This window comes from Aythya fuligula, chromosome 26, assembly GCF_009819795.1.
Source record: "Aythya fuligula isolate bAytFul2 chromosome 26, bAytFul2.pri, whole genome shotgun sequence".
In the NCBI taxonomy this organism is placed as follows: Eukaryota; Metazoa; Chordata; class Aves; order Anseriformes; family Anatidae; genus Aythya; species Aythya fuligula.
The window spans coordinates 609,257-625,288 of record NC_045584.1 but is presented as its reverse complement, the minus strand read 5'-3'; the positions used below and the strand labels follow the sequence as shown (position 1 = coordinate 625,288).

The 16,032-nt window shown below is 52.6% G+C and overlaps 1 protein-coding gene across 3 annotated transcripts in view; it reads left to right on the top strand.

Moving 5' to 3' along the window:
• The window catches only part of SBNO2 (strawberry notch homolog 2), a 54,839-nt gene that overhangs the window by 22,438 nt on the left and 16,369 nt on the right, over positions 1 to 16,032 (top strand). Inside the window, exons 1-4 of one of the 3 annotated variants that reach the window (XM_032203769.1) lie at positions 5,126 to 5,472; positions 9,775 to 9,939; positions 15,112 to 15,204; positions 15,839 to 15,935. In XM_032203769.1, coding sequence (XP_032059660.1) covers positions 5,428 to 5,472; positions 9,775 to 9,939; positions 15,112 to 15,204; positions 15,839 to 15,935 — 400 coding nt within the window. In that variant the 5' untranslated portion in view covers positions 5,126 to 5,427. Of the gene's footprint in view, positions 1 to 5,125; positions 5,473 to 9,615; positions 9,678 to 9,774; positions 9,940 to 15,111; positions 15,205 to 15,838; positions 15,936 to 16,032 lie in introns of those variants that run through there. The other 2 variants (XM_032203770.1, XM_032203768.1) reach the window with 2 other exon arrangements.

Below are 16,032 nucleotides of genomic sequence, written 5' to 3'. Positions count from 1 at the left end.
AGCCGAGATAAATCGGGTGCTTATGTGAGAACCTCGGCTGTCCTCACACATGAGCACAGTTTATTCTCTCGACTTTGTTCAGATACCAGAATCCAGCCTGTGACAGTGAGCCCAGCTGTGCTACTGAGCCGTACCCCAGGTGACAGCGCTGGATGTGCCTGCACACAGCCTGTGTGTGTCCCTGCGTGCAGCCCGGCAGTGCTGGGCTTTCTGCACGCTGTCCTGGGGGGGCCAGAGGAAGGGAAACGTCATCTCTGATGTGGGGTGAAGCTTTGGGATCCTGTGTGTGACCTGATGGTGAGCTGGTGCATGCTGTGTCCTGCGGCCGTTCGGGGCTGCTCCAGCCCAGACCCGGGCTGCAGAGGCAGTTTCTCTTTGAAGAGCTTTCCGGGGATGCACGTGATGCTGAAAATGGATTTGAAAGGTCTAAAGAGCAGATGCCTACTGATTCGGTCGAGGTGTTTGTGCAGTGAGCACTTCCTGCTGCTGGTGGTGGTGATCTGAGGATTGTTCGTGTGACCGAGGGCTTGAGGAACCGACCCAGGGGTGCAGAGAGTGGGAGGCTCGACTTTCTTCCTCCAGCGCTGCCGTCTGAGTCCCTGTCTTCGCTCCCTGTTTTGTCTCAGAGCTCCTCAGTCTGCTCCTCAGAACGCAGACCGCTGGCCCGATGGTGCCATCAGAGGGAGTTGCCACACTTCTTAATTGCTCTGGGAATTTCTTCTTGGTTGAATCATTCACCGCTGGCCCTGGGGTCTGGTGAGCAGCCCTTTCTGTGTATCGCAGCAGCCCCGGTGAATGCCTGCTGCTTGTTGGAAAAGATGCTTCATGTGCGTGGCCAGAGCAGCCGAATGGGGACTCGTTTCCTCCCCAGTATTTTTGTTTTTTTGGCTTGCTCTTGGGTGATTCATCCTTGCCGGTCTGCTGGCATTCTTTGTGTAAACAAGTGGCTTAAATTAAGGTTTAGAAAATAGTTACGAGGCCATCTTGGAGGCTGATAGCACTTCTCGATCTTGGGAACTGTTGTCTTCAGTCAGAGCCTCGCTCAGGCCTTGTGGTGTCGTCATCTTACAGAAAAAGTCCTCTGACTGCACACACATCCTTAGAAATCAAACCCTAAAGGAGATTCATGACTTGGGCTGCCCCCGCTCCCCTCCCTGCCTGCTTTTTGCTCCTCTGGCCTCACAGCCTGCGGGCTGGAGGTGCCGCTGAGCCCCCTGCTGATGTGTTGCGAAGGCATTTCTATCACAACGGCGTTATCTCGTCGCTGCTCGGAGCTGTTGGTTGCCACAACAGAGCGCTAAATCCGGGAAGTTTCAGTCCGTGCCCTGGCATCTGGTGTCCCCGGGCCAGTGCCCGTTAACCGCGGCCCGTTAACGGGTCGAGCCGTTTGCAGGGTGCTGTAAGGTGCAGCCAAAGCCTCGTGGGATCCCTTTCAGACAGCTCGTGGCGTGTGGGGGCTCTTGGCCACGCGTTAACCATACACCAGCCCTCCTCCTGCTACCACCCCCTTGCAATCTCCTATTAATCTTTCTTGTTAAAGGAAGGGGGGAATTAACCTGCTCTTAAACAAAAGTATTAATTTTTAAAAGTGCTTCAGCGCGCAGAGCTGTGGTGATTTAAGAGAAATCAATGCACCAGTTATTAAATTATAAGAAGGACTCGGTTCTGACCGAGATGAAGAGTTTCCTGGAATGAGAAACCACCTGGAATTTCCTATCGCTGTCCTGGAGTGCTGTCTATGGGGAATACAGAGAGTGAAATCAATTAGCAGCCAATTAACGGGCTCTGGTGCCTCGGAAGCACTGTGAACAAGGTGCTGTACACGCTCACCTCTTTGTTTTCATACTGCAGGGCTGGGCTTCTGGCCTGACTTAATTACACCTGAAAAACTCTCCCGGTGAGGTGCCTAACACCGGGTGCCGTGGTTTGGAGAAGCAGAGGTGGGGGTTAGGGCAGTGCCTGACCCGCTTATGGTGAGCGTGGCTCTGCCGCGCTGGGGCCGCGGCATGGTGTTTGTCTGCTGCTGGCACGGGCTGGGTGGCTCCCCTCCTGCAGGGTGCCTGGGTGATTCCACAGCAGATAGCACCACGAGGTGATCCGCCAGCAAAGGGCTGAGCACCAGCCTGGGCTCCCAGCTCAGAGCCGTGCTGGCGCTGCCTTCCTTCACTTCCTCGTGCACCAGCAGGGCAGGGGTTTGGCTGCCTCCTCTCCTCATCGTCGGGTGAGCTTCAGGAGTAAATCCTCCTCCTCCATATCTAAAAGGAGCTCTTGGGGTAACTCAGGTGGACATAGCCATGGTTAAGGGTGAGTAATTCTGCTTTTGGGACCTCATTTGCTGCCAGCCCTGTGAAGGGGTGCGAGGGCCTGGAGGAGGACCTGGCTCCGATGCCTCCTCCCTTCCAGGCTTGTTCGTTTTCATCTGCTTTGCTGGCTTCTAATGCTGCTGTGCCCACCTTCTAGGCAGGAGAGAAGGCATGGGAGGCAACAGAAAACTGCCCTCTGAAATTCTTGGCAAGCCCTGCTCTCTGCCTCCTTCCCTTCATAAAGCTAGCAAAAGCGGGAAAAGCACTGGTCTGAAACACGGAGTGCTCTTGAAAAATGCTGGTAATATAATTTAATAGCAGACCACTGGGAGATGTATTAAAATAGATGCTTTAATTCAAAGCAGAGTTGGTCTGAGTCAGCCTGATGGAGCAAGTTTCCCCGTCTCCAGTTGTGCTGGTGGTGGCTGCGTGTCCTCCGGGTACCACACTGAGGCCTCTGTTCCGAGGGGCTGCCTCGAATGCTCTTTCAGACACCCCTCACTTCTGCAAATTGTCCCTAACGCCACTGGTCCTACCACAGCAGTCACCGTGAGAAGTTTGCCTCTAACACGAAGGGTTTCTTTGTTTTTTATTTCCCTGGTCTCATGGTATTGTTATTTTTAAATATCCTCTTTGCTGCTCGAACTGCCCTCCAGCACGTGAAGCTGCCGGTTTGCACCACCTTTAGGCAACGAAGTGCTGCAGAAAATTCAGCCCCAAAACCTTTGGTCGGGACAGCCACGAGCCCCCAGCCCTCCTGATCAGAGGCGCTATCCCACATCGATCTGTGCTCTGCTTTCCTAGAAGTTCAGTGCATGCTTTCAGGAAACCATCAGCACGTTCAGGAAGCTGCCTGGTAGGTCGGTGATTAAAAGGCAGTGGCTGATTACCTGTGTAGATGACCCCACGGGGTAACTGCGGGGGGTTAACGTGGCGGTTTCTGCAGGATGCCGGTAAGCCGAGCTGGTGGTGTGAGCCCTTCCCTGCCCCGATTGTCTGCAGGCAAGTTCACAAATTGATTGTGGAGAGGGGAAACGCCGTGGCATGCCTTCTCCCCTAGGAAGGGTTCTTAAAATACCGGGTGGTGGTTTTTCAGTGGGTATCTCATCTCCTGTGATTATATTGCTGTGGTATTGCAAAATCAATTTGGCAGTCCCGGTATCTACGGCGATGTCACCTGTCTTCCTTTCGATGTCCCAGGTTTGTTGCCTGCCTTTTGCCCCATTTGTCTACTAAGAGAAAAGGAAGGAGAAAGATGTCACCTGCTTTTTAAAGGCTACAGAAATAACAAGACCTTAGTCTTAGGCAGACATTGGTGGTGTAATCCAGGTCACACCACGAGTCAGTCACCAGCAAGTCGCTAATTAAGACGTTTCAGAAATGTATTTGGTCTCCTCGCTTCCAACGTACCATTAAAGCACCTGTCCCGAGCTCCAGGGCACTACCAGCTGCTCAAAGACAATCAGAGTCAGCTACAAGCAGCAGTGAAAGCCTGCTGCCTTCCTCCACCCCAAAGCAGCTGCCCACAGAAACCAAGCGCTTCGTTTTCACCCCGGTTCCTGCAGTCGCACAGCACCGCGCTGTGCCCCGGGAGCTCCTCGGTGCCTGGGGAAGGGCTTTTTGCTTTCCCTTTTGCTTCTTTCTCTCCCTTTTGCTTCTCGGGAAGGGGTGGGACCTGTGGACTGGGCGGTTGGTCTGATGGAACCTGGATCCTTGTGACTGGGGGTTATTGGTGTGTTCACCCCTGCGGGCCCCAGCTGCCCTGTGTGCAAGGGCCGCATCCTGCGGGTGCTGTTGCAGCCCTGGGGGCCGTGTGCTTTTCTCACAGGGGTCTCCAAGGGCAGTGCTCACTCCTCATCCCATGGCACGAAGCAAAACCGCCCCCCTGCTCGCTTCCCTGGGGTCTCAGAGGGGCTGCAAAGCTCCACATGTAGTCCTCAGGCGCTGCTCTCAGCTCCTGCTGGGGGCTTTGCTGCCTTCTCTTGCTGAACTTCTGGTTTTTGCCGAGTGCCTCGCACCCTCTCGCACCATGGGGTTTTCCAGCAGCCCTGGGCACGGAGCCCCGGGAGCCCTCGTGGCAGCGGTGACAGCGGCACCAGGGCGCTGCTGCTGGCTGCGCTGGGGAGAGCTCATGGGGAGCTTCTGCACCAAAACCTGGCAGGGAAGTTTTAGTTTTTCTGCAGGGCAGCACTTGGGCAAAGTCACTTCTCCTCCCACCTCTGGCTGCAGTGGAGCAGACTCCTAGAACTGGCGGTGAATGAAGCCCTTCCAGCTGACCCCTTTCTGTGCCTTTCTTTTCCCCACCAGAAGTTTTGCTCCCCATCCCCATTTTTATTTTAACCAAAACTTTAGAATAAGCTTTAAAAGGGAAGCCGTTGGGAAAAGAAGGCAGGGGATGTGGGCACAGAGGCAGCAGCGATGTGGAGCAGGGAGGCAGCAGGGAGGCAGCGTGCCCCTGCCCATTTTCTAATCGTGGGAGTTGGGGTGGGGCAGATCCTGAAGACAAAAGAAAGCACATGGCTCCTTATTTAAGAAAAAGGAAAGGAAAAGGTGCTGCTCGGGACCTTTTCAGCTTCATTATGTCACCTTGAGCCCCCCAAAACCCCCTGGGGCAGGAGGTTCTGGGGTGTTTTCTGTGCTTGGGGAAGGGGCCGAGGTGGCAGCGGGTGGCCGTGTCCCTGCAGGGCCAGGTCCTGCCCGGGTCCGCCGGCGCTGCCGCGGAGCGCAGCTTTGTTTACAGTGCATCTGTGGTTGAATTACACCACATACAGTAATTCTCATCGCACTGCCAGTAATTTCACTGACTTACCAAGCAGGCATCATTTCCTGAAAGTCAGCCCTCGTACTTAGAGGAAGTAAGAGCACTCTCCTTCATGACTAAACAGCATATGCAAATTTCCACGGGCTTAGGACAGACGCACTGGATGGCTGTCCTTTTTTCCTCCATTTTCACTCCTTTCTTCTGCATGTTAATTTTTAAAAACCCTTGATGAGCTCTCTTTCTGGCCGTTGCTGCTGTCGCTGTCATGAATGAAGACCTTCCTGCACTGCACACTGAGAAAGCTCGCCGTCCTGCTTCAGCCGTGTCCTGCGCTGCCGACAGCACACTGCATGCTGCTTTAAAATGTCCGAAATGCAGTTCTGGCTAAAGTTCCAATCCCTGTTCAAGGTAATGCTGGATCGATTTATTTTTTTTCTCTTCCTTGGAATTCCTGGCTTGTGTTTTGTTTGGTTTGTCCCTCCGGGCTTGCATGTCCCTTAGTTTTTTTTTTTTTTTTTTGCCACCGCAGCGGAGTTTTAGGGGAACGCTGCGTGGTGCCAGGCAGCGAGGGCAGATTTGCCGTGTTGGAGATGGGATTTGTGCCTCTCTGAAACGTGCGTGCGTTACTTGGAGCCTGCTCCTGTCGGTTTGGGCTTGTTTACTGTGAAACTTGGAGGAAAAGGGGCTGTGTGGAGAATTGATCTGCGTGTTTATGTAGCTGTAATGGCTTTCAGGAATTTTATTTTTAAACCAGATGCTGTGTACAGAAAAGCAAGGGAAATGCTTGCAAGACAGAGCACTGAACCCTTGAGATTGCAAGTGTATTGCCCCATATTTATAGACTTTGGGTTTTGGCAGCTAAAAGATTTCCTTTTAGTGATTAATAGCTTACATTGTAGCTGTTAATTTTCTTATTTTGTTTTATCTGAAACCTAGCTTGGTTAACCTGTGATTGCTGAGAACCCAAACCTTTCTCGTCTGGCACTCCTTCGATCGTGTCTGTGTATTTACATGTGCCTGTGTCTATCTGATTTCTTTTGAAGCTCCTATCAGCTGGAGCAAGCAATCAGGAGCTGCTGTACAGGAGGGATATTTGTTTCCTCTGTGTCCGGATTGTTCTGGATTGTGAGCAAATAAACCATTTATAGTGAGGGCTTCATGGCCAAAATTATTTTTAGGATGCATACTGCTTCTGTATTTAGGCTTCACCTGTTCTTTCGGTATTTTTAACAAAGACTTTGCTTTGACTAAAGGAGCTGGGCTTGATCTAGTGGTTGGGAGAAAGGGGTTAAGTGTTTGTATTGTTTTATTACCCCAATGTTTTCTAGGGAATTTATTCTTGTCTCTGCTAACCTCTGGTTTGGGGTAACGATAGAAACGTTGTGTGCCGTAGCAGCATCGGTTGGCAATTATTTTGCATTCAATTTAGAAGTTCAGCAAATTATCGTTATCATTGATTTATTGAGCTACTCGCTAGAGCGTCTCCTGGTATGGAGCTCAGACAGTGATTTGTGATCATCTGCCTGCTGCTCTGGTTTATTGATCATATTAGAATACGATGGACAGAAGCACTGGCGAGCCCCACGGCCACCAGCTGCGCGTAGCCTCTGCGTCGGCCGCTGTTGACCCCTGATAAAATTCTCCATTAAGCGATCACCCTGCTGTAAAGGAATCGCCCTGTCACCGCCTTATGATGTGCTGCTGTGACTCCATCCCTGACACGAGCAGTTAGTTCTGAGCTGCTTCCACGAGAGCAGCCCTCGAGGTCTCTGTGTCCGGCCTCCTGCGACAGCAGAAATGGGGAAAAGTCGGCGCTGAGAGCCGCGGGGCAGGGCTCGACACCCTCAGCTCGGGCATTTGTGTCCTGGCACGGAGGAGCACGAGAATCATAAAATCAGAGAATCACAGAGGCTGGAAAGGACCTTTAAGATCTCCCGGTCACGGAGCAGGTGTGGGAGATGGGAGGTGAAGGTGGCCTCTGCTGCTAACTCTTGTGCCAAGGGCGATCTGTGGCGTGCGGGCTGGATTTTGGTTGGCTGTGCAAAATGGGAAAGGGAAGAAAAATAAAGCCCACCCTAAATAGATAGGGCCTAATTTCAAGAATCAGTCATTCACAGAGGATTGCTGTGGATTATCATTTGAAATAAAGATCCAGCCTCGCAGGATAACTTCCTTCTGTTACAGCAATTACATCTACACTGAGACATAAAATAAGCGCTAGTGCTATAAAATCCTCTTATTTCTAAGGAGGAAAAAAAAAAAAAAAGCTCTTACTAATCAGCCTTAAGCAGGGATGAAATAACTCACTCCAAATCCTGAAGGCAGCCGTGTCCCCGGAGCGATCCCTTCTCGAGCACATCGGAGGTTTGGGACCACGCATCGGGGTGACAGCAGCGTTGTGCCCCTGGGAAGGGGTGGTTTGGGCTCCCTGTTTCAGTGCTGGGGATTTGGGCGGTGATCCTTCCCTTCCTGCGAGGCCTGGTGACTCCAATTTGCTCCACATAAGCCCGTGGAGTCATTAGTCAAGGCACGGTTTGCAATGACACGGATCGTAGCTATCAGCATGGCATTAAATTAATTACACCGCGTTTGGTAGTTAAACAAGGCTAATTTGTTGGGGCTGCGCTGGGAGCTCTGCGGGGCAGGGATCTGGCACGTTACGAGTTTTAGTGCTCTGTAGGTAATTCAGTAATGGGGTAAGACAAACAGGAGGCTCTGAAAGCCTGTGACTAATGCCTTGTCATACTGCAAGGGGACGGACTCGCTGAAGTCTTTTCCAGGGCTGGTTTTATCTCCCTCTGACTTGCAGGCTGAATTCCTCTTCTTTATTTCAGGCCAGGGAGCGGGGCTGGAGCTGTCACGGGGCTCGTGTGGGGCCAGCAGGGAGCCAGGGAGCGCGGTGCCGGGCTGCCTCGGGCTCTTACAGCTCACCCCGCCGCTGTCCCAGCCTGGCGCGTCCCCCTCTGATGCTCCTGGAGCGAGGTGTTGTCTGGTTCCACCTGGCAGAATTTTTTGGAATGAATGAAAAACCAACCCCATCCTGCCCCTGAATTTTGAGCCTGAGAACGGGAAGAAAAGTTGCTCCGAAATCACTTATTTCCAGCCTTGGTGTGTGTGTGCTGCTGTCTCTTAAAAACCTCTGATTCCGGGTAAACCCTAAAATAGCTGCCAAAATACCGAGAGTAAGAGCTGCACGGGAAGCGCTGCCCGGCTGTCGATGGGCAGGGAGTGCCCTGCGTGGAGCACAGCCTAACAAACAGCCCTTTCTCCTCGAGCCCTTGGGTCTCCCCAGTTGATATTTGATGAATCGGAGGTTTACCCATCTCTCCTGCAGTCTCTCTTGTTGCCTGCCTTTGTTGCAGCTGCCAGCTCCTGCACCTACAGCTTCAGAGCAGCGACTGACTTCTTGGGGGCCAAATGTGGCTGGCAAGGAGGTGAAAGGAACATGTCCTGATGGCTTTAAACACTGCAAAAACCTAACTTTTGATAGCAGGCAGGAGAGAGCCTGCCCCAGCCCTTGGCCAGAAGCCCTGAGGAATAACACAAGCAGGCTCAGCTGCTCCTGATTTTGTCAGGCAGGGCTAAGTGACTTTTAAAATCGTTGGCTGCCTTTCTGCTTTGTAGTAGGAAATGGCCTTTAACTGGAAATGAACAGTGATTTCTGCTCGTATCTGACACCGTGGCTCTCCTGGCAGCCGTGCTGCGGTATTAGCACGCTGGTTTGGCTCTCGGCGTGGCGAAGGAAGCCCCTCAGGGAGCAGCACACAAACTTTTTCTGCCAGTCTGAACGTGGTGTGTGATGTGCCGGGGAGCTGAGCTGGCGTGGTGGAGTCAGGAAGGTGCAGTGATCTGTGCCGGAGTTTGAGGGCGGAAGGGAAAAGTGCTTCTGGCTGTCGGTTCTTGCCACCTGAAATTGGCAAAGCCAAATGAGGAGTTGATGGTGGGGAGGGGACTGAGGGCACTTTGTGATCTGGAGCCGTCATGACTCAAATCGGCGTCACCGCTGGTCGGCACGAAATAAAACAATGGTGAGCTGCCTCAGCACCGGAAAACGGGCAGGGGCAGAGCCTGACCCTTGTCCCTGAGGCACGTTCGCTTCTTGCCCAGCTTGAGGCATGTCCCGGGAAGAGGGCTGCTGGATTTGCCAAGATTTATCCGGATGCAAACGCAGGTGACACCAGCGCTCCTGCGCCCCTGCTCCTGGCAGCCCTGGCGGTGCAGAACCTGTGCTGAGGAGGCTGTAATGTTCCCCGAAGCCTCTAGGCACTGCTGTGCTATCAGCTGCGACTGAACAGCCCTGGCACCGTCGGGTGGAGCTGGTTCTCTGGGGGCTTTTGTGGATGCCTGGAGTACCCGAGTCTTTTGGGTGCTGGACAGATGAGTTTTCACCCTCCTGCAGCCACGTAAATCGCACACGAGGTTGAGGTGACTGGCGTCCTGGGGAATGTACGGGGAGGTGTACACGGTCTGAGTTAATCCTGAGTGCATAGGGCAGTGTTTCCTACTTCATCAAGTAACTGAGATTTTTACACAGCTGCTCAGAACGTGTGTCTGTTTGCAAGTTAGTTTCTGAGTTCTGTGGCACATGAAGGAACAGAGCTGCTTGGTTAATGGTGAGAAATTCAAACTTTCTGGGGGAGTAGGAGGGAGAAGGGAGCTCTCTGCTCTTCTTCCTGCCTCCTCTAACTGTGGGCATCTCTTCCCTTTCAGGATTCTTCATACCTCGACGAGCTTTCCAACAACAACTCCCTCTTCTCATCCCCTGCGGATTCCCTCTCTGACATCGCGGATCCGAAGGACTTCTTGCCCACGGATAGCCTGAACCATGTGCCAACACTATGGGATGTAAACACGTCGCAGCAGAACCAAATAGAGGTACAGGATGCTTCCTCTTCCATCCTCCCCATCAGACAATAAAAGCCTCGGGCTTCATCCCATGCTGTTGAGCTCAGGAGTGTTGAAGAGCTGGACTCGAGGAAAACGCAGTGCTGTAGCTTGTTAACTGTCCCCAGCAGCATCCAATGTATGTTTATTCTCCACGGCAAATATTTTACTAACAATGACTAAAAACCAAACTGTCTCAATTTGAGACTAATCATTTGTGTTTACTTTGTGAGTCCAAGTCCCTGCAAGCTTTTACATCTCCTGGGCATGTGATCTCCCGGCAGGCTGAGAGCAACAGGAGGTTCTGTGCATTTTCACCAGCCTTCTGCTGTTATTTTCCCTCATCTATTGGGACTGCTTACTCACTGTTGCACAACCTGGTATCAGTCACTACTGGTAGCCACCAGCTGTGGCTGGTGGTGGAACTGATACCGTACACATCTGCTCAGTCTCAAGATCTCAGCTGTCGTGGTGAAGATCCAGCCCTGCAGCAGGTTTCCTTTGTAGGTCATTGTCTTACGAACATTGTGGGGGAAAAAGTCAACATGAGAGCTCCAGAATGCAATCCAGCACACCTGTGCTTTAGTCACTGTTGCATTTTGAGGTTTGGTTCTGTTTTTAAAGGCTGCGTTTTGCTGTTAGTGATGACTTGGACTCGGTGTTTCCATGATGAAAGCTGGCTGTTTGTCACAGTCTGGAAATAAGAGCCCTGGCAGCAGTTATGCTTTGAAACAATACCACTGAGCAGCTCAGTGGCAGGTTGGGTGCTGAAGTGTGGCTTGGTGGTGAGGGTCCTGGCCTGGGATTTGGGAAATCAAAGCTCCTGTCTGCCTTAGCCTTCCTGTGGGTCCTTAGGCCAGCCATGGCAATGCAGATCCTCAGATCAGACGCCTGTGCCCTTGCTGGAATTGCTGAGTTTTGATCACCCCTGCAGACCTGTGCAGCATCTGCTTGACCCTCAGTGTGTCTGTACCTGGTGGCAGAGTGCCCCTGCGCCCTTCCCCTGTGTTGGTTGAGATACCCAATGCTAAAAAAGACTGTAGTTCTGTGTCTGTGGAGTGCACAGCAAAAATTAACGGGGAAAAGCTGTTTCAAATCCAACATAAAGAACACAAATGAGAAGCAAATGTGTCGTGTAAGTGGGACTGAGGCCTCTGACCGTAGCAGGCAGCTCTCCCCGCTCCCCTGGGTGCTGTCCTTCACCCTGTCTTCTACCGGGAGCCCTGCCGGTGCCACTCGCTGTCCTTCGGAGCTCTTAGGTTCAGATAAGGCCAATCAGCTCCTTTGAATTCCATTTATAAACAACTTCCTTCTGAAAAGAATCACCAGCTATTTTAAACGTTGTCTTATCAGTGCCTTCTGAGCACAGAGGTTGCTGTTTGTGTTTTGCTTTTTGTTTATTTTCACTGAGCCTGACATTTCCTGACGAGATGTCGCTGAAGGCTGTCCCAGGCTGGAGATTTCAGTTTCATTTTTGCATGGGAGGTGGGAACTTGCAGGAAGCCAGATAAAGGGATTGCTAGCTTCATTGATTGGCAACTGATTTATTATCTTTTTTTTTTTTTAAATACTCTTGTTTTTTGTTAAAGGAGGCAAGCAAATGATTTGGGGCAAAATCCCGAGGCAGAGCCAAAGTAAAAGGTTCCTGATTATAACTTTAGGTGCAAGGCTGGGACCTGGCTGATGTCTTGCACCAACACACAAGCAATTTATCCAGTCTTTCCCTGTCCCTTCCCACATCATCGTGCCACCGTAATTCTCCGTAAGACGCCAGGAATTTTGGCAGTTGATCTGCAGTACAGGGCTGAACGTGAGTCAGGTTTCACTGTACGCAGCCCAGGCGGATGCAGTCCTCGTCCGTTTTGCTCCAGTACATCTTATCAGCCGTGGCTGTACAGCCAGCTCTGCCCAGGAACAATGGGAGGCCTTGCTCTCTGCTGTCAGGACAGCAGATAAGTTCCTGAGACAGAATTTCAGTCTCAGATTCACACGGAGCAGAGGCAGCGATCTCTGAAGGGCTCCGATAACCGGGATGTCTCCTAAACGCATTGGGGGCATCCTGCACGGAGACCCCCTATTGATCCCGGGTACAAGAACGGCCTCGTGGCTTGTCCTCCTTAAAAACAACCCAAAAAACACCCACGTGTTTTGTGTCATGCAGCAATTGGAAGACACGTTATGGAAAAGACCGTGTCTGTATTTTAGCTTTGCCCCCTCTGTCAGCTGTTGTTGGCACTGAGTTGTACTGCAGGGGGACGGAGGAGGATGGGAGGAAAGCATCGCGGCTCGACTGCACGCTGCTGGAACGTTTCATGCTCACCGAGGGACTCTTATCTTGAGTGCCCAGGGCTGAAGCTTTGGGCGGAGTGTTGGCGACCCGGGAGGAAACGGCTGGGCTCTGAGCTGCCTTCGTGTGCCCGTGCTGGGAGAGCTGGCAGCCAGAACCAGGGGAGAGGCGTTCAGCGTCTCGTCTCCGTGTGTTAATTCTGAAGTGAGCACGGAGGGAAGAGCTACCACGTAGCTAAACATTTGCAGGAGTTAGCAGACAAAACACGCTTGCTTAATTTGAGATGAAGTTGTGAAATACCTTTACAAAAATAGTTGGGGTGGTCCGTTGTGCTTTCTCACAACTATCTCCCGAGATTTCCCGGCCTTGTTAGATCGGGGGAACAAAGCCCTGCCTCTGAAAGCTCGGAGCTCCAATTTGGGTGACCCGGGGACGTGTCTTTGTCTGCCTAACTCATTCATAGCCCTTCGGATCAGTGAACACCCTTCTCCCAGCTCAGTCCTAGGGATTGTATTTCTGCTGGGAGGAGCTGGCTCGCCAGCCAAATGGGACTGCTCATTTCCCTTGGAAGTCACAGCGAGATGGGGTAAAGGGAGAACAATGCAAAGAGGAAGAAAGTGGAGTGAGAGCAAGTCTCGGTGTGCTTGTCAGCAGCTTTACAGAGTGAGTCCAGCTCCTGCTCCATCCCAGCGTTCGCACACACGGTGTACTCTTAGGTTAATGATTTTAGGTACCTCACCTAGAGAAAGGAGAAAATCGGGCTGTGAGGTGAGCGGGAGGAGAGAAAGGCAGGAGCTGTGTGAGCTCAGTCTGCAGCGAGGTGATTTATTGCCCGGTGCAGCCCCTGGCCCCACCTGGACTGGTCCTCGCAGCATATCCCCAGCTGTGGGGTCCGTTTTCCAGTGCCCCAAACCACCGGGTCTCTGTCCTTTTCCTTGTAACACCTGAGGTGAAAAGCCGTGTGCCAAAGCCGCGTTGCTGAACGGGGACAGCAGGGGTTTGTGTCCTTCAGATGCAAAACCAGAGCTACCCAAACCTCCCACTGCCAGAGCTGCATCTCCCCCGATCCAGCAGGAGCCGGACCTTTTATTGCCTAAGAAGAAACTTTGGTATTGAGCTCAGATTTGTAGGTGGAGATATTTCACCTGCTCTCCAGATTTGTTGGCACTGAAAATAGCTCTTCCGTCCAGCTTCCTTCTGGTAATTCTGACTCAGGCTTCCAGTAATGGAGGGTGTTTTTTTCTTTCTTCTTTTTTTTTTTTTCTTTTTAATTTTTTTTTTAAAAAAAGGAAATAATCAGAGTGTTTATGCTTAAGAACTTCCCATTTTTCACTTCTGCCTGTGGAGCATAGGTCTCTTCGAGCCTGGCGCTCTTGACAGGCTGTAAAGTTGAAGCGGTGCCGCTTTTGGAGTGGCCGATTGCTTTGGATGCCATGAGCTGCTGGCTTTGACCTTGCTCGCTGCCGGGAAATTCCAGGGCGATTTTGTTTGTGTGGGGGCAGACAAAGGCTCTCCTCAATTGTGCCTTCCCGGCTCGGAGCGGCTCGGGCGCTGCGAGCGGCTGCGGTGCGGCGGGCTGGCCGGACCCGGGCAATCATTAACCCGGCGCAGCGCCTGGCGCCTGCGGGCACCGGCACCCGCCCCGAGCACGACGGCCGTGGCGGCAGCCTGGCGCTGCTCTGCTGGGGCCTGGCACCCTTTGGGACCTGGGCTTTGTGGCCAGGATCTGCGCTGCTGGGGTGCTGGTCCCTGCAGGTGTGAGGTGAGCCCCCTGTACAAGCGGTGGTGGTGGTGGCAGTCCTTAACCTGGCAGAGCCAGTGCTGAGCCATGTGCTGCCGTCTGGTGCGGCTGCTTAATTACTACGAGCAGCTTTTTTAATGTTAAAAGCACAATTGCAAAGCCGGTGAGTAAATGCCTGCCTCAAGGGCACTTTGTAAGGTTGTAAAATGTCGGGGTTCTGCTGGAACGCTCGCTCTGCGCCCAGGGATGGCTTTGGGTTGCAGCCCTGTTCAGTCCCTCCCATCGCCCCTGCTTGGATCTCCTCGGCCGTCCTTCAGTCTCCACGTTTGCTCCCCACAGTGGTGCTTTGTCTCTCCCATTGGCAAGCCCAACCCCGTGCTCTCGCTTGGACTCACCAGCTCAGAATGAAGCGTGTGCAGTGGCAGGGGGAGTCTGCACGGCTCCTTTTGTCGGGGACCTGCCCTTCAGGGAGCGCAGAGCACCCCTGTGCAGAGCTGCCTGCGGAGCAGACAGGGCTCGTTGGCTAACGTAACTGCTCCAGTGCAGAGCAAATCCAGCACCCCCAGTATAAACTTCCATCAGGTCTTGACAGGCTTTGTTGGAGTCCTTTGAACGCGGCAGTGTTTGTGCAGGTAACCTCTTGGTGTGAGTGTGAGCTGGCTGAAAGGGGGGCTTCTGCCTGAGGTCCCAGGTTTGAGGGCAACGTGGAGAGTTTGGGGTGACCTGTCTTAATGGCAGCAGTTGTTACAGCCCTGGCAGAAGGACTCCTGCCCCAGTCCTGTTCATTCTGCAGGAGGACACGCGTCTCTGCAGGCTTTCATCTCACACGGGGACGCCCAAAACCTTCATGCTTCTTGCAGGAATGCTTTTACCTTCGTCAATTATTCCCTGTGTTTGTGTTGACGAAGGCATGTGGGGCATTTGCAAGATTTATTAGTTTCCAGAATTACTCCCCAGGGCTTGTCATTCACAAACAGAAAGTATTACAGCCCATTGACGTCACCGCAGTGTAAGGTCTGAGCACAGAGCACAAGTGTCCTCGCTGTTGTTGTGTTTTCATGCGTTAATTGCTGGAGCTGAGGCTGGAGGGCTGATGGTTACGGCTGCTCTCTGACCTGTGTCCTTTCTGTTCCAGCTGTTCTCACCCAGCAGATCGTTCGGCGGCTTGAACAGCTCCAGCAACCCCGTTCCTGCTGTCCCCAACACCCCGCTCCTCATAAGCTACCAGGTGAGAACCGCAATCTGCTCCAGCAGAACCACACACCGGGCTCTGAACTCGGTATCGACACAGTGCGGGGAACAGCGACCCTGACCACGTTCCCTTCAGGGGCAGTGAGACAAGAAAATCAGCCCGATGCATTGCAGGTCGCTGCCCTTTCCCAGCAGCGCCTCGGATCTCCCTCGGTGGAGCCTCGCTGCGTTAGGGGGTGATGTGTGCCTCCTGTACAGCTACCTCAGCAGTCTGTAGGGGCCGTTCTTCCTAGAACACGTGCCTCGCTTTGTGCTGCCAAGTACCAAGCTGAGCTGAAAGCTGGTCCAGGTCCCTCAGTCAGGGTCAGGTAGAGAGAGCATGGTTGGGCAGAATTCGTGCTACCCCACAGCCCGTCTGAAAAGTGATGTAAACATCTTCTCCAAATTCGGTGTGGACTAGGCCCTGGAAGTAGCTCTTAGAGCACTCGCTGGGCCTCTGGGGTGGGCTCTTGACCATGGTTTTCCTTTGTTGCTGAAGTCTATAAATGAGATTAATTGTATCCGAAGGGGTTGTGAAGTTGTGTTGGGATGGATTAAATGGTAGCTTCTGGCACTGCGTCCATAGCTAAGTGAGAACGTTAACATTTGCTCATTGCTGTGTTTCTTTTCAGTCTCAGGCTCCTGCAGAGGAGGATGATGAAGGCGATGAGGAAGAAACAGAAGAGTTGGGACAAACGGAGACCTATGCAGAATACATACCTTCGAAGTGTGAGTGTCTTGGTATTGCATGGGAAGGGCTGTTAACTCCACTGTGGACCAGCCTAGGTATGGCATGGACCAGCCTAGGGTAGGCATGGCTTGGTTT